Consider the following 19848-nt stretch of genomic DNA (forward strand, 5'->3'; position numbering starts at 1 on the left):
TTTTTAAGTTTGGGGTCATTAGTCAAAGATTAGTTAAGGAAGGCTAACACCATATTGCCGTGCGAACTGATCACAAGGGTAGTGAATTTTTTTTTTTTTTGGTGATAGAAAAACTTTCAAGACGCCTATGAATTTTAGAGATATTATTGTAACTTGTAAAGAATGTGTAAGTAAGCGTATGGAATAACAGTGATCATTTCTGGCTCGAAATCTCTTGTTTTTTTTAAATTTTACATAACACTTTATCCTGTTTGCCCAGCAACGAACTTCTGAAAGCGTTCTATCCTGTTCTTACCATTGTTTCGTTTCAAATTCTCTCCTAGTGCGAAACGGAAATAAAAAAGCTGAAACATCTCATCGAACTCAAAGTTAATTCAAATATTTCAAAATCAGTTTGCCTATGTGACTAAATTGTAAATTTTAATAGTTGGATGCATTCAGAGATTGTCACAAATACAGTTTTCCCTGACACTTGGCCAGTATGTCTGGCTGATAATGATTCAAGTCTCAACTTCAAGCAGATGACATGGACTCCAATTGGCACCCTATCAATTAAGGAGGAATTGTTTTTAGTAACATAAAAAAAAGAAAATATCATATTATAAGAGTCTCTTTTTATGCCTTATATTGCTATTAATACCTGAAAGACCTGACCAGTTCAATTAAAAAAAAAATCATGTTTGAACAATTTTCTGACACATTTTAAGGAGGCTGGAAACAGTCAGTCAAACCAATTTCATGGCTGTTGACCTAAGGATAGAAGTGAGCATGGCATGGAAATCGCTGTTATTATGTTGATGTTATGGGTAATCCCATGCAACAGTTTTTTTGGAACGTGTGTGGTTTCGACGAAATATTTCTCGTTGCATTCGCAGATAAACCCACGTGAAAAGTAAACGAAACAACGTCGCTAACAAAATATCCGTTTTGTTTACAGTTTTAGTCTCAAATTTCTTCGTCTATGATTAAAATTTCCGTAATGCATACAAATCGACTTTTTAAAAAGGGTTGTTAAATGTCTAGCTTATTTTGTGAGAGTCTATCTTAAGTCGCTTTTCTGAATAATCGAAGTAAGTTTGAAGGAAAATTTCCAAGGAAAGAGTTAGAGTGATTTTTGCATCTTTTAGCGAGTAAATTACTCTTTTGCTTTGTCTATCAGCTGTTCCTCTATCGGTTAATAAAATTATGGACTTGAAATAAATATTTCAGAGTCCGAAAGAAAAGTAATGTTTTAACTATAAATTGAATTTGTTTTCTCGCAGTTTGTGCCCCTGATCGTGGAACACTGTTGTGAGGTGGTAGAGAAAAAGGGCCTAGAGACTGTTGGTGTCTACAGGTAAACAATATAAAAATGTCTCGAAAGCCCTTTGATTATTTCTTTACCCTTAAACCCCTGAGAGATTGGCTTCTAATTTCTCCTTACAGTATCAGAATTGAATCAAATATAAAGGGCATGAGACAAAAGGAAATCATCACCAATTTAAGAAGCTTCTAATGATTGTTAAACAATTTCTCCTTGTTAGCGCCCTAGGAAATGTATAGAGATCAGTGTGGAGAATATGAATGTGAAGGGTTAGACGGTCTCGAACGTCTCAAAACTCGAATTAAGCTTTGATCCTCAAAGTTTTCGAGAATAGGGGATCAAAAATCGATTATCGCGTTTCTAGAAACTATCAACATACGTTTTAGCGGTATCGTGCACCTCATACGCAGTCTGTGCAGTTTCCACTTCAAGTTTCCCTCTTCTACTTCTTTTCAGTTTGTGAATTTATTCCACGATTTTCGTAAAGCGATCCTTCACCTCTTTTTCCTTATTTCATGAACATATGTATTATAACCCTAAGCAATTTATATTCCTTGTTTATTCATAGAGTTCCTGGAAATTCCGCTGCTGTCACTGCTCTACAAGAAGAGCTCAACAACCGAGGGATCGAAAATATTTGTCTCGAGGAAGAGGTACTTTATTCGTCGTGTCTTTAGAAACGCTTGTGCAGTAAATGTAATTGCATGTCAGATTTTAAAAAGTAAGCTGTATGCCTGCGATATTTGAGCTTTATCGAGGTGTCTTTGGAATATCTTAGCGCTAGTTTGGATAGCTACCTTTTCTGTATGAGGTGCCGAACAGGAAATTTTGCGTTTTTTTTTTTTTTTTTTTTTTTTTTCGCAAAGTGGATGAAAGATGAACCGGCTCAAGCCTTTCTTTTTGTTTGCCAAGGATATTAGTATTAACACAGAATGGCGGGTCAATAAAGTTCCGGTATAAAAGCATTTGCACTGTGAAGTTAACTTTAATCAAAGCCAGATTTTAAGGACGGTGTTTGGGAACGGAAAGCACTGGTGACAAGTTGGAGAGCGACAACGTAAAGAAGCTGTAATCCTCGTTTACATCAATCATGTCTGGAAACAAAGATTTATAGTTACGGTTTACGATGTGGTCATCTTCTCTTGATTCCCTTTAGTCTTTTTGTCATTGAATTGGTATTTCTGATGGAAATAGGTTCACTTGACACTAGTTATGTAAACGTTTAGATCTTGATGAGGTTGTTTTTGGACTCTCATTTATTTCTAAATGTCTCTTTGTAGAGGTGGAATGATGTCAATAATATCACCAGCCTCATGAAACTCTTCTTGCGGAAGTTACCGGAGGGTCTTGTTACTGCAGGTACTAAGAAAATCAAAAGAAATGAACAATCGTTAGACGACGTTGAGCAAAATATATAAAGTATCAGTAGCGAACGGATTAAGTAATAAATATTTGCCTTTATTTTCCGAATAAGACGATTGCTTGTTTGTTTTGGGGGCCAACAAATTGAGTCATTGTTAATATTTTTTTTATACTTCCTTGCACAGATTTGTACGATGGATTTATTGAAGCCAATAAGAAGGAGGACCCTGTTGAAAGGATGTGGGCGATAAGATCCATGGTTAGTTTTGTGTACAGTATGATGATGAGGTAGTGGAGGGCTTTTTGCTCTTAGGAATGAGGTCACGGTATTTTTGGTGATCGGTAGGTACATTACACCTTTTGTAACGTGGAGAGCATCCAAGGGAGAGTGTCCGTAGAAAAGTACCCTTAGGAGAATACCCGTAAGAGGGTACCCGTAGGAGAGTGCCCGTAGGAGAGTGCTCGTAGGAGAGTACCCGTAGGATAGTGCTCGTAGGATAGTGCTCGTAGGAGAGTACCCGTAGGATAGTGCCCGTAGGAGAGTCCCCGAAGGAGAGTACCCGTATGAGAGTGCCCGTAGGAGAGTACCCGTAGGAGAGTACCCGTAGGAGAGTACCCGTAGGAGAGTACCCGTAGGAGAGTACCCGTAGGAGAGTACCCGTAGGAGAGTACCCGTAGGAGAGTACCCGTAGGAGAGTACCCGTAGGAGAGTACCCGTAGGAGAGTACCCGTAGGAGAGTACCCGTAGGAGAGTACCCGTAGGAGAGTACCCGTAGGAGAGTACCCGTAGGAGAGTACCCGTAGGAGAGTACGCGTTGGAGATTAAGCGTAGTAGGGTACCCTTACCCGTACCCGTTTTCGTACCCGTTTGATATTGTTGGGAGAAATTCTGGCTTGGTCACTCATGGGTGATTAAAAGATTACCCCTTACATAACCCTTTTGCCGTTATACTTTTCTGTTCTCCTTTTCATCCTCTCCTTGAGTTTAAGGGTGAAGGGCAACCTCCTCAGGATAAAATAAGGGGGTTAATTTGTTGTTACGGATGAAAGACTGATGACGACTCAAATCACGGAGTACAGAGGAGTTGTTCGTTACTGATTTTTTGTTTTCGTTAGGTGCAAGAATTGCCTGATTATAACTTTGAAACACTCAAATCACTCGTGAATCATTTGAAGTTGGTGTCAGATAACTGTGACAAGAATAAGGTAATGTGAATAGTCATGCACACTGTATCTTTCCACTCGTGTTGGCCAGTTATCTGTTAACAATGCCCCTACTTTGCGAGTTAAAATTACAAGGGCTTAGTGCGATCGTTTGGTGAGAGAAATCGGAGAAAAAGACAGATTTACTCTTGACTGAAGTGCCTGCTATCCGCTCCCCTTAGTTATTGGAATCACGGCGATTGAATCTGACTTTGCCAGGATTTTTGCGCCCCTAAAATAAAAAGAAGAAACCCGAATGCTGTTTACAGCCCAGTGAGCGGAGTTATTTGATATTTCGTTATTATCCTGTTGCGCTAAGTAATGAACAAATACCGCGTGAGTCCATTACAATTTCCTTGTTGGTCAAAATCCTGAGAGATACTACACACCAAAACGTCTTATACGTTACATACATTATACTCGATTGTTTCAAACATTGCTCGGCTAGTGTTTTAAGTGTTGGGGGAATATCGCCGTAGAGATTAACAACTCTGAAGTAATCACATGCCAAAACTCTATATAATACCAAAGAACGAACAAGTCTTTTGTTGCTCTGCTTTGCAGATGGAAGTACGTAACCTGGCCATTGTGTTCGGCCCAACCATCATTAGGACTGGGGACGACTCTATGATGGCCATGGTGAAAGACATGTCGGACCAGTGTCGCATAGTTGAAACACTTATATCTGAAGTAAGAAAATTAAAGGATCGATAAACTTAGGATGGCCTCAACGTTATTATCATGCAAGTTCCGTTTGTACTAAAACTTGCAAACTTTATTTCAGTGTGATTGGTTTTTTGAGGAGTCTGAAGGTGATGAATGCCCAGTGAAGGTATCATTCAATTACTTTTTCCTTCCATTTTAATTGTTTTTTCTTGAGATTGTGGTTTTTGTTAGTTGCTCTGTTAAGAGGAGACTCAGGTGAATCTGAATTGCATTGTGAAACGTGTAAGTTAATTCCTCGTGCTTCTGCGCATGCGTTAGACGAGTTAAATGGGTTCAAGCAAAAGTGGGTCGAGCCACACATGTCTAAAAAAGCCTGTCAACAAGCACAAATTGCTCATTATTTCAGGCCCAGTTAATCTTTCTTCCAACATTTGTTTATCCCACTCGGGAATCAACATCAAAATAGTCGAGTTCAGACCGTTCCCTGTTGTTTGTTCGTCTGTTTTTGGAGTGGTTTTCGGGTGAGTGTCGAAAGTAATCCCAGATTGTATTGGTTTTGCCTTACTTCGCTCGGTGATTGGTCCAGAAAACTCGCGCCACTCTCTTAACCAATCAGATGCAAAACAAAGAACAATCACGACTTGGTCACCCGTGTTTTCCCGCGCTTTAGGAAGTTCGCTTGGTTTTAGTGCTAGTTCTCCCTTTTTTTTTTGCGGTATTTTCTTTCGTCTGCTTGGGCGAAGTGATAACTTCGGTTTTCGTTGTAGGACACTTAATCGAAAAGCGCTCTAAACTCGTTGTTTTCCGCATTTTACTAACAGCGCTATGTGTTAGGCCTTGATGTTGAAAAGAAACCTTTTAATTACCCTTTATAAGATGTAGACTGAAGAAGTTATTGATATTTTCCTGATAGGCCCTCCCACAAGGTCAAGAAACACTGCAAGAGCATATCCTGTCTCAAAATGTTCTGAGCTCTTTAGGACAGGTTGCTGTAAATTTCGGTGAGCTCTCAGTTGTTTACCTTTTCGTTAAACAAGAGAAACCATACAAGCCTGAGATTAACTATAATGGCGAATATCATCGTAGTATTATGGTAGTAAACTGGACGTTGTTAATACTATAGCTGAACTACACTGTTATTTGGATTTTGCACTCTTAGGGCACTGGTTAAACATTCATTTTACGTTAGTCGAATCGATTAGCGGTTGGCGAGAACAAACGATTTTTCCTTATTAGCAAGGTTCCGACTAAAATACAATCGTCGCTGTATAACCTTCATGTGTCATAAAGTGTAGTAGCACTTCAGATCCACACCCATGAAAAATGGTTACAGTTGCTTACAATATGTTCAAACGAGGAGATAAAACAGTCTTGTAGACCGCGTGACTAAAATGGATTCCGTATCCGTTTACTCATGCTTGTTCCGCGAGGTTCCCAATAACGTTCGAATATGTCACGTATTGCTTCCACAAGATGGGGAATATAACAACGAGGAGTCAAATCGGAGTGTGTATGGACAAGGCTCTTACCTTTTATTAGCATTAATTTGTTTGTTTTCTTTCCATATCAGGAGATGATGGGTCATATAAACCGAAGGTGAGTGTTGTTGTTTAGTTTTGCTTTGTATTTTTTTTTCTTGTCGTGCTGAATGTTAGTTCTGAGTTAAGCTCTCTTCTCAGCCCATATTTTTTTTTTTCAGCCCACTTTTATGTAAATCGTGAACAGTTACGACTGCTTACTGGTCATGAGAAATAGAATGTTTTATCAAGGGGGTCCTTATACCTAAATAAAGGACAATGGGTCACACGGTCTCGATATGTGCTGTAACCTTTTCTTATGCTTGCTGTTGGTCTTACAGTCCAGCGGAATATCTCTTCATATCCCAAAGTTCCGAAGTGGTAAAAGTTCAAAGTCTGACTCGGGCCAGGGCAGCTCCTCCGATGGACCGCTGTCCGATTCACAGGGATCCGAGGGTTCGCCTCCTCTCGAAAGATCGCCGGTGGTGAGAGCTTTGTCAGGAGACGGGTCGAGATCTAACTCGCCCACCATGGAACGATCAACAAGATTTAGCAGCAAGAGGAGTACAGAGAGTGCCCCGGGCTCTCTCCAGTTAGTGTTAGACCCTCCAGACGCAGAGTTTAGAGCTAAAGGAGCAGGTTCACTTAAGGCGTATTCATACGCAATGCCGCCCCCTCCGTCGTATCGACGCGTTAACCCCCAGAAAAGGTCAACCAGTCCCGGAACACCTGAGCAGTCGCTTTCACCTTTGGATGTCACCTTTACCGTGGTGCAGGATACAGAGGCAAAGAAGTCGGCTGACGAACCACCCAGTGATCAGGACAACACCCCCAAGCCGAGCTTCTCTTCCTTCAGTGAAGAGACACGCCGAAGGCTGCTGAGGCTTAACCTGCAGAAGAAAGCTGCGGAGAAAAGGCGACAGAGTGAAGATAGGGGGGTGACATCCCCCACATCACCGCCTGGTGAAAGGATTGATGACGTATCGCGTGAACGGAAGATGTCGGATCAGGGCGTGTTTGAGAGTACTGATCAGCTGAGTAGCAGCAGCACTAGCCGAAGTAGCAGTGCACATAGCAGCAAGAACCCGTCGCTAGACTCGCTTCACGTTACTGTTCAGCCTCATCCTGATAAAAAGGCTAGTATAACTCTTCACAGCGAAGCAGCGCGGATAAACAATAGCGTGAAGGCGATGTCTTTTGCAAACGAGGTGGTACATCACGAGCCAACGCCAAGATCCGACGAAACCGTGGTGGCTGTTGTAGGGCGTGGAGTAGTGTCTGGGACACTGAGGCAGTTTGAATCACCTAGGAGGCCAGCTCGTCTGGATCTCAAGACAAAACGAGACAGTGCTGAAGAGCACCGCCTGGCCAGGAGATCTCTGGGATCTGAAGATAGCAGTGATGCATCCAGCGACGAAGGAAACGAATGCGCCATCAGCATGTCCAAGACGTTTGACGAAAAGCTACGGATTTTACTGGATGTAGATAACACATATGGAAATAAAGAAAACAGAGTCGAGGCACAAAACCATGAGAATAGATCCTCTGTGAGAAGCGAACCTCTGAAGAGACCAATCCCAAGTGGCGTAGATACGGCACAACGGCGATCATCCGATGAACCTGGTAGAATTTACAAGATTGTTGGAGTGAGCCCTTCAACTGATTCTCAAGGAGAAGGGTTTCACACAAGGAATTCTGAAAAAAATACAACTCCAAGGAACGCCGAAAATCCTGTAATAGAGCGGAAATCGAACAGTGTAATAGAAATAAACACGAGTAAATATTTCACGGTTCCTTCATCAGACGAGCGGCCAAGGTCCCAGCCCTCCTCTCCACCGAGGAGGGTTAGCGTTGAAAGCACACCCGAAGTTTCGTCCAGAAAGGTGGGTACGTTACGGCAGAGATTTGAGAGCACCTCGAGTAGACTGTCCGATGGTAATACAACACCTCGGAGTAGCAGCCAAAATAGGGGGAGAGATTCTCCATCTTCCCTTGCTGCTCGGAGAAAGATCGGATCAGTTCATACAACGACTCCGGTTTCGTTGAAAGAGTTTAACGTCAAACCAAGTGTTACAAAGACTCCGGGGGGTCAGCCTGTTCAAGTGCCAAGGGGCCAGAGGGGTATGCAACGAGAAACAGCACAGAGATCACCAGAGAGTAGAACGGTGAGCTCGAGGAATATTCGGCTCGAGTCCAGCCCAGCGAAACATTTATCCACATCACCAGCCAGATATAGCTCAGGAAGAACTGATAGCGGCCTCGACTGGAATGTGCCACGGTCAAGAATGAATGTTTCTCTAGTCAACGATAGGTCAAAAGGGCCGCCGGTTGTGAATAAAACGCATGCAGCGCCCAGAGTTGTGAGTAAAGAGTATGGAACCAAATCTAAACTCTTATCGCACAAGGATTCTGCTAAAGAGCTACTGCCTTCCAAGGCTAGAATATCGTCAAGGGACGGTAGAGGTTCTCAGACCCAGCGCAAGCTGGAGAAGGATGCACAACACATCGCTGAATTACTAGAGGAGATGCACAGCGAGCGTCATCTTCACTTGTCTCGTCAGCAGTCAGACATATCAGGAGAGGCGCAGAAAGCCGCTGCTCAGCGTGCTGCTTTCCGCAGGCGCAGGCGGTCTCTGGGAGATGATAACAACCCTACTCTTGCACTACAGAGGCCGACCTCACCTGAGCAAGAAAAGGAAAGTTTGCCTGTTAACAAAGGATGGGAAGGTAGTCAAGGAAACTACCGCGCATGGCCTCGTGAAGTTGACCCAAGACCAGGTAGCTCGCAGCGCGGAAGCCGTGGTGTTTACACTGTCACGAGCTGACCTACGGACAAATAAGACTTCTCATATGACATATTGGTGATGGATATAGTTCAGCTGACCCAAATTATCTTCTTTCCTGTTTGACTCTTTGATCCTTTCTTTTAGCCGTTCGAAGCTGAAATACTTCAGTGTTCCTGATTTTTTATCAGCACGCTGGAGAAGTATATATCTGTATTATTTTGCTCAAATTATTTTAGTTATTTTTGCAATGCTGCTTTTTAAATCTTTTTCCATCTTCTAAAACTGTTGTTGTATGTTACTGTATCATAAAACCTTTAATAAGCAGCGGAAAATGCTTGTCCTGTGAAAAATTGATTTCTACTTTCCATTTGGCTTGTTGTTGTAACAAAAACACGAAGAATACAGAACGAGATTGAGGGCATATTTTAACTTCTAAGGACATGTTCCCTCCTAGGAATAGTAAAAGTTATTGCTAATATATTTCCTTCAGTATCAAGGGAAAAGTATTGTGGTTGTAAACAGAGGATCAAATTTTAAAGACTTTGTTGTACAGAAAAAAATTTTTACAGCTAGGTCGTTTATTACGTTTCTCGCATATTTTGATATGTTGCTGATTGTATGACGCGACTTGCTGGACTCGTAAGTCTGCTGTACATTACAGACCCTTTATTTTATGAAATTTTTACTTTTTTTTTTTTGAGAAATGGTTCAATTGCTACTACAACTTCTATTTCCCCATATGTAACATAAAGTTATTTTATAGACTAAGTGCTATTCTTTAAAATTGAGGTGCCCTACGTTTAAAAACAAATTCTTAAAGTAAAAGCTTACAAGACTGCAAATAATTACAAGTAAGAGTCACATTCCTTGACAAGGCTTAGAAGGTTTCTATTTTGACAGCATTATTTTTATATCCCAACTGTGCAGTGTAAAGTTTCTATAAATTTCAATATTCCCCTTGCAAGCGCGTAGCTCTATAAGTTTTGTATAGTTTGTTGTCAAGGGTGTATTCTTATATCAATATATAGAAGTATTTGTGCCTTAGTGTGAAAAGTAATGTGGACGATTGGGGCTTGACAATAATTATTACAATTAATGTTTTCATTTCAGATAAATTGGATGGAGTAAGTGTCGGGTAAGTCGTGAAGATAGGTCCATGTTTTCACTAAAAATGTCTTCTCTGAATAGTGCTGCGAAAATTTATGGGGGGAAAATGTTTCTGCCCCTTGTTGTTTCCTGAGCTTGTTCCTTTTTAAAACTTTTTAGTTCATATTTGTTTGAAGAATTTTTATATTAAGGGAACACCTAGATCCTCGAAGCCCCCAAGTACAAAAGTTCAGAAATCAGAACGCTATCACTCGTGAAATATATATCAGAATTTTTTTGAAATGATAATTATTAAGCTTCGCATTTCGTGGAAATGGACTTGTCTTCACGATTTACTTTTAGTATTTTCTCAAAGCTAAATGCGAGTGTGAATTGCGGGCGAATTTAATGTCTGTTTTATACTGTAATTTATTTACAGCGGATTGATTAAAAATCAAATGTATTTTAAGTATATTTGCATGTGCAGTGGTGAATTTCTCAAAGGCTTTTTCAGCAACTAAGATTGTTATCTCTTCAAGTCATTGCTAGTTAGTATCAGCCTGCATCGCAGGCGTCATTATTAAGGCTAGTTGACGTCACAAGCTTACGATCGTTTCTTCGACTCGCCATGTTCGATTTACAATTAAAATAGACGGTGGGGGGAGGGGGCGCGAAATGCAATAATAATTCTATTGCTCTAACCTCTCCCCTCTCATTTCTTTGACTATCACACTATCGCTCAGACACTCTCTCCCCTCGTTTTTTTTACAAATTTCCCTCTCTCCTCAGCCTTCCGCTGCTGGAATAATCTCCCTTTTTTCGCTCCTCTTGCAAACTTGAACAGGCTTCGGCCTCGCCTGCTTGCGTAAGCTATGACTTGACGTTCTCACCTTGTTTGTTCGAGTAATCCAGCAAAGTGCACCACCTCATGAGCGTTATATTTGAAAAGAGAAAGAAACTGAATGGAACTACCCGTTTCACGAGGGCGTCATCTCCAGTCAAACAATCACCATTAAAAGGTACGTGACTCGCGTCAGAACGTAAGTTCTATTTCGTGGCCTATTTTTGTCACGATTCCATGCCTATTTCTCAAATACCAGCTCCAATTTCATCTCTTCATTCTCTGTGGAAGTGAGTTCGAGTTTAACCCCAACGCCATCCCACCTCTGGTCCGGAGAATTTTCACACTTTCTAGTACGACCAGTATGTGCTTTAGAGTTGATGCAAATCGAGGGGAATACTAACAGTAGCTTACCTTCAAACATGTTTGCTTGACAATGAAAAAACCAAATACATCCTCTTTAGCAGGGAAAACAGATTTATGAAACAGCAGGGGGGAGCTGCTTATGGTAATCCTGCCCTGCAGGATCCGACTGGATCTGTTTACAGGGCAGTCTGCTCGGAGGAACTCACAAATTAATATAACAACTATTTAATGGTTTATCTTTTAGTTTCAAAAGAACTAATTAGAAAGAAGGATGACAGTTTGTTTAAGATAAACCATAATACTTTATGAAATATAGCTCGTTTTACGTTTTCCTATCTGTTTATCTGTCGTCTCTTTTTTCACGTGATCACGTGTGTCTCACCATAGTTGACTCTCCGCCACGAGTATTCCTGCATCGTAGTTGTAGATTATCAAATAACATCTTAAAATTTTTGGATATTTCCCAACAAGAAAAAATCTTTGGTTGACGAGTGCATCAATTACTATCACTTGTGCATGACATCGAAAGGAGAGAATAAATTTCACCTCGTGAGGATGTTCATTGGTTACCCTGTGACCATAGTTAATCGAGGGGACCGATTAACTATGCTGTGACTCGTTTGTTTGTGCTCGCAGCTTATGGCGTGAATCCACGAAATTGAACTCTGATCAAAGCATCTTAGTCACAGGGCAACGCTACACACTAAAACAAAACTAAGCAACACTTCGGCGAACTTGTCTATTGAGAGAACGACTGAAGAATATTCTAAAAGGTATATTAGATGATTTATGATACAGTTATTTGCATGGACCAAAAATATTTTGATGGTTTTTATTTCCTCGTTACGGTTCAGGAGGAGAACACGAGTCCTTGAAGTAAGACAAGTAAGGCTTATTTTTAGTTCGAAGGAAGTCAGAGCTATTCGGTAGCTTCACTGAAACCGAAATGTTATTCTTACTCTGACAAAATCGCATCTTTCATCTTTTTTTTCTTGTTTTACTTACTTCGTCCTTGCTTAACATGGCACGATAATATACGCACGATGTTATCCGAACCGACCGATAACTCGAAGATTTCTGAGGGCAAGCTTTATATTTTCACACTGATCCTTTGACATCCTGTCTAGATTGGGGAACAGTAAAGTAGAGAGACGCGAGAAATGAAGAAGCAGCGTTAATGTTTTCCTTTGAAAATCATTAATAATTAATCGGTTTTCTTGAAAAAAAAAACCCTCGGGCAAGCGTGCTTTTAAGGAAAAAACGCGCTCGTGATTTCATATTTTGGCATAAGTCTGGTAGTCAAGACTATTCAGAACACAAAAGACTCTGATGTCCAACAACTGTTGTCAAATGTTTCCATGTTTGGTAAGTTTTCAATATTGAAAGATTTAGTTGCCAGTCGTGCCAGAATGAAGACAGCATGTGAAGTGTGTCGTAGACAGCAAACCTGGCATTCATTTGGGAATTTTTTGTAAAAAAATATAGCTATATGGTATACACTTTTATTGGAAATTGCTGCTCGTTCACTGACTTCAAATGTGTTAAATTATGAAATTTCTTCCGTTGTGTTTCAAATTGAGCTGTGCCAAAGGTGTAAGCAGCTTAATTGAACAAAAGAAAACATTCCCAACTGTTTAAAAGTAATGACACGCGGTGAGCTGGGATAATTAATCAATAATCTTCATGTGGTGAGTTTTTTCTGTCCGCAAATTGACACCGGTTTTTTGTTGAGAAAGGAGATCCACGGTGTTATCGAAGTTGAGAGGGTCAGGGGAAAGGAGGGAGTGTTGTCATGGCGGGATCACGGAACATGCAAGGGACGTTTTCCCCCTAGCATAATTTTCTAAGCAATTTTGTCGAAGGTCTACGAGATTATTGGTCAAATACACGTCACATTTTGATTTTCTATAACTGATCGCGTGATCACTGCGATTTGATCCAGCTTTGTGTCATACCTTTTTTCAGAATATGCCACCGCGCATTTTCTCGAAGTGTTAGTGGAAGAAGTACGCAACTATTGGAAAACAACTCAGAGTGTAATTTTACCAAAACAATTTTTCTTCTCAAGCTCAATGCCGGAGGTAAACTAGGAGCTTTGCCATCGATTCTAGGAAAATTTTTTACCGTAATTATTCCAAGTAAGGACTAAGCCACGAGGGCAAAGCTAGACTCGACTCAATAGCGCATTTATATCGGATCAGAATAAGGATTTCAAATCTTTGTAATATTTGCGGTGAAAACTGTCAAAGTTTTTTACCTTCTGCTTGTTTCAGCGCAAGTGATTATTGAAACCACCTTCAACAGTGTCAAACAGGTTTTTTATCACTTTACGTCTCTGTCAATAGGCCACCTACCGACATATTCTGCTCCAGAAATAGACGACCTTCGCAAGTAAATAGATCGCGACGTAGGGTCGTTTGTTTTTGAAAGCTACACGAAACAATACAGGACAATATACGAGACATTGTATCCCGTAGGTGTGCCAGCTTCATTGTTTTTCCAAGGTCTTTATAAGGTGTTTTTCTGTAATGCTTTTAGCGTGATTGACAGCCAAGTTTTGCTGCGTCAAACATCGAGTGTGTTGAGCTGTAACCATGAACGTCATCGGATATCAGATAAACACACCAAATCGTCATCGGATATCAGATAAACACACCAAATCAGGCTCAGCTTCCTGTGCGTAAGACGCTATTTTAAAAAGATACTTATACCTGTACTAAAAAAAATGTATTACCTGTTTTAGACAGCTTTGGCAATTGTATTGATTAAAGATTTTTTCAAAAGATGCTTTTATATCACCAACTTATTCGTTTGATAAACGAGAGGAACCGATTAACATGTAAATGTTGTTTTCATATCAATTAAAATTACGGCACAACTAACTAAATAAAATTGAAATGGAACTTAGTTTTAAGGTAGCAACAATTAAATATTCTGGGAAATAGAGATGGAAGAGAAAGGTCGGGTGAAGATGAGGGAAGAGAATCAGATCTGAGTTAGGATGGGTTGTCAAGGAGCTTCTCATCCAGGAATTTCTAAGAAAGGAAACTTAGGATATTGCCACGACCCTGCTGAGTGGAGATGAAACTGACTAAATTTACATTTCACTTTCTATTTCGAATGTCATATATACAAGTGTGTACAAAGAAACGCCCTTAATTGCTTAGGAAAGTGCAACCGAAAAGAACTCTAAAATTTCTGCAGTACGCCACCGACTGAGAAAAATTATCGATCACGGTGAGTACCTTGTAGGAGATCTCTGAATCTTCCATAAACGGGTTCGATTCCCGGATTATACACGTAACTAAACACAGTCTCCTATGCAATAACAATTTATATATCTTTTTCGTTCTCACCTTGTTTTCATTCGTGAGTAGCTGAGAAGAGTTATGATAACACAATGACTTTCAAGAGTAAATATTAAATTATGAGCATAAGAAATGCACACAAGTTTTGCCAATGTAAATATCAGAGGATATCACCTGTAACTACCAAAGTATGTATCACGAAATGGCCTTCGTTTTGTAAAACTTCGCGTTTGATTCACGAGTCCACTAGAAAGTTATAATTACATTGAGGTAACAAAAGAACTTATAACGTGAAACTATTTTTAAGGCCAGTTGTCCTTGATTAAATTTCGCTCACATCCAATTGCAACCATGGGCACAAACGTCTAGGTTACTTAAGGATGTTTATATGGCACAGATAGAAAAATTTTAAGTCCAAGACGAAGGAAGAGGGCAGTGAAACGGAAATTTTTAGCGCTGATTCAGTCTTCCAAAAAAGGTAACCAATCATTTTAGCTAAGTGGTTTGTTATATCCATTGTAAATTGCTTTAAAAACGAAATGACTAATTTCGATCGCATCATTCGATGCTGTGCAGCACCGTACAATAAGGAAGGAGTTTTTTAGAACGTAAGTAAGCTCATCGAGGTTAAGAGTAAACTGGTCGTTAAGTTACTTAACAATGTAGAAATTTCCCTGTTTATATTTTATGATGTTAAGTTTTTCGTCTTACTAGGATGATGCCTAACGAAACGTTAGCCATGTTAGCATTTTAGCCTAATGTACACACGAGAGAAAATGTATACGCTTTTTCATAAGCTATAGAACCTTTTAACCCCGGTTTAGTACTAACTGCCTTTTAATCAAACGGCCCGCGAATATAAACAAGGAGCAACAAAGTGATTAATAGCCCAAACAGGAAGTCAGCTGATACCGTTTTCATGGAATTTAAGGATGAGCGGCTCTGTTATCTAATTCCCTGGCAGCAGTTGAATGATTCCTTCTGTTTGTCCAGCAGGTGATAAGCAATTTAATGCTAAAAGGGTTTGGATTTGGAACAAATCCAAATCATTTGGAACAAAGACTCCTCCCCTAAAATTAGCTTCTCAAACCATCCGCCTTTTCTTTGAAATAGCATAATTTCCTTCCCTTCCTAATGAAAATTCGTTAACTGGAAATTTGCTTTACCAACTAGAATGTCTGTCAGGCGTTGAAAGGCATATTCGCTTGCCTTCACCCGTGCACTCTGAGCATTCGCTTGCCTTCACTTGTGCATTCTGAGCTTGGTCATTTTTCAAAACTCTGTCCTTTCTTGAAATAGTATATCTTCCTCTACTTCCAACTAATTTTAGATCGACCAGAAATTTGCCTTGCCAACTAGCATGCATGTCACTAGTCGATGCTCATTTTTCACACACTTTCGCCCGTTCGCGCCGCGCTGCAAACTAATATTTTTATACCAAGTCAAGAAGAAGTCTACTGATTCTGTTTTCTCAGAATTTCGAGACCACAATTTTGTTTTACCTTTTTTCCTTCATGACAGACTGCATAATTCAGTGGCTAGTTCACTCATAAGCGTCTGTCAGAATGAGTGAAAAGGCTGTAATTAATCCGTTTCCCAAAATAACCCATTAGCCATTAGACCATCCGTCGTTTCTCGGAATTATTTACTTCCTTTTCGTCCATATGATAATTTTACGAAAGTGGAATCGCTGCATAGCAGAGCAGATGTATTCAGTCTCTCGCAGTCAAAGTTTTGCTTCTTTTTCTCAGTTTTCTTATGGTATTAATTCAACGACAACAGCGAAATCGTAAAATCTAGACGTTGGTAATTGACGAAGTCGGACTCGGACAGAGATAATGTCTTGGTCTGGTGGCACTTTTACTAAGCATACCGCCATTTTAGTATAAAAATGTTTTTCCCAAGGTGTCGGGATATTTGACTGACAGCTAGGATAAACATGTATGGAGATTTTATTGCGGTCTCGAGACTGTTTTCCCGCATTTTACCTCACGCAAGTCTCATTGAAATATCCCATACTGAACAATAGTGTTTCACTTCGTAAATTGCACGCTTCGTTTCTTTTTTTTTTATTATCTCAGCCATATTCATTATTCAGCTTTTCTCAGGAGGCTTCAAAGAATCGCTTTGATGCGATTACTTCAGACAAACAGAAATAGAACGCGTGGGAAACCACAGGCAGGCAGGCAGAGCGTATCTCCTACCCAGACCTTCCACGGCCATTTCAGGTACACTGTAGGATCTGGGTACGAGATTGGTCTAGTTAGGAGATCAGTAAGATGTCGAGCTTTAGAAACGAATTTATCCGTGAAGGCGCCTGATTTTAATTACATTTTCATCCCAGGTACCCTTTTAACAACCAATTCAATTGATTTATGTTTAATCTTTCCAGCTGAGTGTATGAAAGAAAATTCCTTGTTGCCTTTTCACCCCTTTAGAGTCGCGCCTTGGCTGCTGATCAAGAAAGGTATATAGTTTCTGTTTTTCTTGGCACCGGTCGGTTCGAGAGCAGATCGGAGGAAAAAGGTCACACCTTTTCTTGACACACCACATTTCAAGAGATAAGTCTAGACGATAGATTACCCCGTGTGCACTCTCCAATGATAGCGGATCTGGCAACGGTATTCCTTTCTGCGCTCTGTCGATATTTGTTGCAATTGGAAACTAAGTGTGTTGGTCAGGGTTACTATTTCTTCGAGGAGTCTATTGGATTTCTTTTTAATTCTCCAGTTAAGAAAATTTAATGCAATTTGTCGTAAGTAGTTATAATCCCATAACATAGGGAGTTCATTACCGACCGTAAAAAATTGTCGATAGAAAATGTTTTTGTTTTTCGTGGAGATGATTAGAAATGAATGACTCACCGTATGCCTCATGTCACTCGGCTTATTCTATTTTGCGAAACGAAAAGAAATAGTAATTTTAGGTGGGATACTATTTTGGTGAGATACTATTTTGCGAAATGGACTATTGGTCGATTTCGCAAAATAGTAACTCTTCCTAGATTACCACTTGCGAAATGAATAAAAATCGTTATTGTTAAATAACGATACTCCAAAATCCGTGTGAAAGTTATTTTTACCTTATTATTAAATATATAGGAATTATTCCTTTAGTTTTGTTATATCTCGCCTGGTTTCGTTTCATTTCGTTTCGTTTCACAATATATTATAATCCAAGTCACCCTCAATTGTACGGTCAAGCTATGAATTGAACATCACAGCGCTTAACTGGCTGTCGACTGCCACAACGTTGGTCTTCGTCAGGCACTTGATTAAATGTAGACATGCGTATTGCAATCGAAATTCCACCATCTTCGATAACGATAGCTTGACAACAATTTATCATTAATTTACTAAAAATAGCCTGGAAATGTTTGTTTCTGAGTAAATCATGTGTTCGCACGAGTATCATAGTGGTTATCGATCAAATCTTGGCATCACGCACTGACTGTTTTTTTTTTTGAGTGGATAGTTCCTTCTTTGAACCCTTTCGAGTGTCAGCAGAATCGATCAAGTTGCAAGTTCCCCTCACAATTTTAAAACATTATCCAGTGGAACGTTCATGAGAATACACAAAATTGTTAGCGAATGGAAGGTATCTTTATCAAATAACAAATTCTCCTGACTGATTTATAAACAAATGAGGAACAGCCGGGGTAGAATGGAAGATCATACAACAGGTTAGATCTTACCATAAAAGGAGGATTGAAACCGGTGAAAATGTGATAGTCATCTGATCGGCTGTAAGTATTGGTAACCGGGCAGAAAAAAAAAATTAAAACTCACATCGCTCAGACAAAACAACAATGAAAAGCAAATAGGGAAAGCTTCGTTCAAACAGAGTTTTCTGATTTCCTTCTCCACAGCAACTCGACGGGAAGCCAAAGAACGTTTTTAAAACAATTGTAATTGAGAGGTATGTTCACTATAGAGGTTTTTGCATACATCCGTAACATGCACCTCGACAGGCCCATACGTGAGACCCTGTTTATTAGAACTTCACTCTATTTATTTTTTATTTTTCGAGATTTTCTAATGCACCTAAGCACTTTTTTCCATTGCCCTATTTTCACTCTTTTATGTAACAATGAACTCTTTTAGATATCATTTTGAATAGATTTGATCGAACCAAACTGAATATTCTTGGCTACATTGCTACATTAATAAAAATTTATGGTTAATCATCATTGACACCATTAAACTTCTTACATAATCATGATTCTTGATCGTTTTAAATGACCAGCTATCGCGGAAATTTTATACATTTTTTGATCAAAATTGGGTACGGTTTAAATCATGCTAATTTCTTCTGAAAAAAAGAGAGAGTTTACCAAATCCTTCGTGTGTAAAATAGAGAACGAACAGAAATTTATGATTTTAATGGAGCCTTAGTTTTATATATATTGTGAACGTAATTGCCCAGTTTCAGCCTCAATATTCTGCTGGAAAAATATCCCTATAACAAAAAAGAGTGCATGGAAATCTGTTTGAAGTTATTCTCGTTGGCACGAATTTTGATAAATCAGGATGTACGTATTACATCACAAGAGTGGACACTGACTGTGTCTCGTCTTGATCGTGGGACGGTTACGTAAGTGTGGCAGATCTGGAGCAACGACTTTCTTCTAAGTTAGAGTAATATTAGCTATAAGGTCGGAAGTTTTTTCTTGAGATACTGAAAAACTTGAATCAAGTTTCACCGAAAATAAGCTGACATTTTCAGAGTTCAGTTTGGCGTGGCTTCCCAGTCGGCGTTTTCTCGCGCACAGCCTTTTTTCCTTCCCGCGACTTGAGGAGGACCGAGGTACGTGCTCGAGGAAGTCATTGTTTGGGAGGGAATCCCATATTCCCGATCAGCGGCTTTTTATTGAGTCGAAGTTTATTCAGTCAATGACATGCGAAATAATCTTGTACATGGTTTACGCCGATGGCTTCAAAATTCTCGAACGGCTCTGGGAACCCTAGAACGTACATGTGCTTGAAAGATGCATTAGCACGTGCTTGCTTCCACATGCTTCTTCTTGTTTTGTGCATTGCGTCTTATGAGTCATTGTTAGACTTAGGTATCCTTTGACGAGAAATTTTAGCTGTGATCTTTCTCTGAAATTCCATTTTTCTTTTTTCGTTTTCTGATGTTTTAACGTCATTTCTTTTCAACTTCCGTTTCCAAACTCCTAAGAATATATTGGTTTTGTTTTCGTTAAGACTTTTTCTGAGGTTTAGTTTCTTTGCCTAATCAGGCCCTAAGGAAAGTTATCCTTTGAAACAACGGCTTAGGTGTGAAATACAAAAGGGAACCGTTTGCTTATTAAGGAATTTCAAGCAATTTTTGCGAGACCCACCATTGATGACGTATTTCCTCAAATTTTACGTCAGTGTGGCAATTCCATCCGATCAATTGTTCCTCG

General features: G+C 39.8%; 2 protein-coding genes across 16 annotated transcripts in view; both read left to right on the forward strand.

The window, feature by feature from the left end:
• Nucleotides 1–10398, forward strand: part of LOC113665398 (rho GTPase-activating protein 21-B) — a 29196-nt gene extending 18798 nt beyond the window's left edge. For both annotated transcript variants that reach the window (XM_089182180.1, XM_089182181.1), the window contains exons 17-26: nt 1263–1336; nt 1872–1956; nt 2584–2662; nt 2851–2924; nt 3782–3871; nt 4433–4558; nt 4653–4700; nt 5448–5535; nt 6105–6130; nt 6393–10398. In XM_089182180.1, coding sequence (XP_089038306.1) covers nt 1263–1336; nt 1872–1956; nt 2584–2662; nt 2851–2924; nt 3782–3871; nt 4433–4558; nt 4653–4700; nt 5448–5535; nt 6105–6130; nt 6393–8876 — 3174 coding nt within the window. In that variant the 3' untranslated portion in view covers nt 8877–10398. The remainder of the gene's footprint in view (nt 1–1262; nt 1337–1871; nt 1957–2583; nt 2663–2850; nt 2925–3781; nt 3872–4432; nt 4559–4652; nt 4701–5447; nt 5536–6104; nt 6131–6392) is intronic.
• Nucleotides 10399–11743: 1345 nt separating this feature from the next.
• The window catches only part of LOC113665420 (semaphorin-5A), a 32174-nt gene continuing 24069 nt past the window's right edge, over nt 11744–19848 (forward strand). For 3 of the 14 annotated variants that reach the window (XM_089182193.1, XM_089182198.1, XM_089182205.1), the window contains exon 1: nt 18200–18356. The gene's annotated coding sequence lies outside the window, so the exon portion shown is untranslated. The other 11 variants (XM_027181096.2, XM_089182200.1, XM_089182182.1 and 8 more) reach the window with 10 other exon arrangements.

Source organism: Pocillopora damicornis, chromosome 9, assembly GCF_964200805.1.
Source record: "Pocillopora damicornis chromosome 9, jaPocDami1.2, whole genome shotgun sequence".
In the NCBI taxonomy this organism is placed as follows: domain Eukaryota; kingdom Metazoa; phylum Cnidaria; class Anthozoa; order Scleractinia; family Pocilloporidae; genus Pocillopora; species Pocillopora damicornis.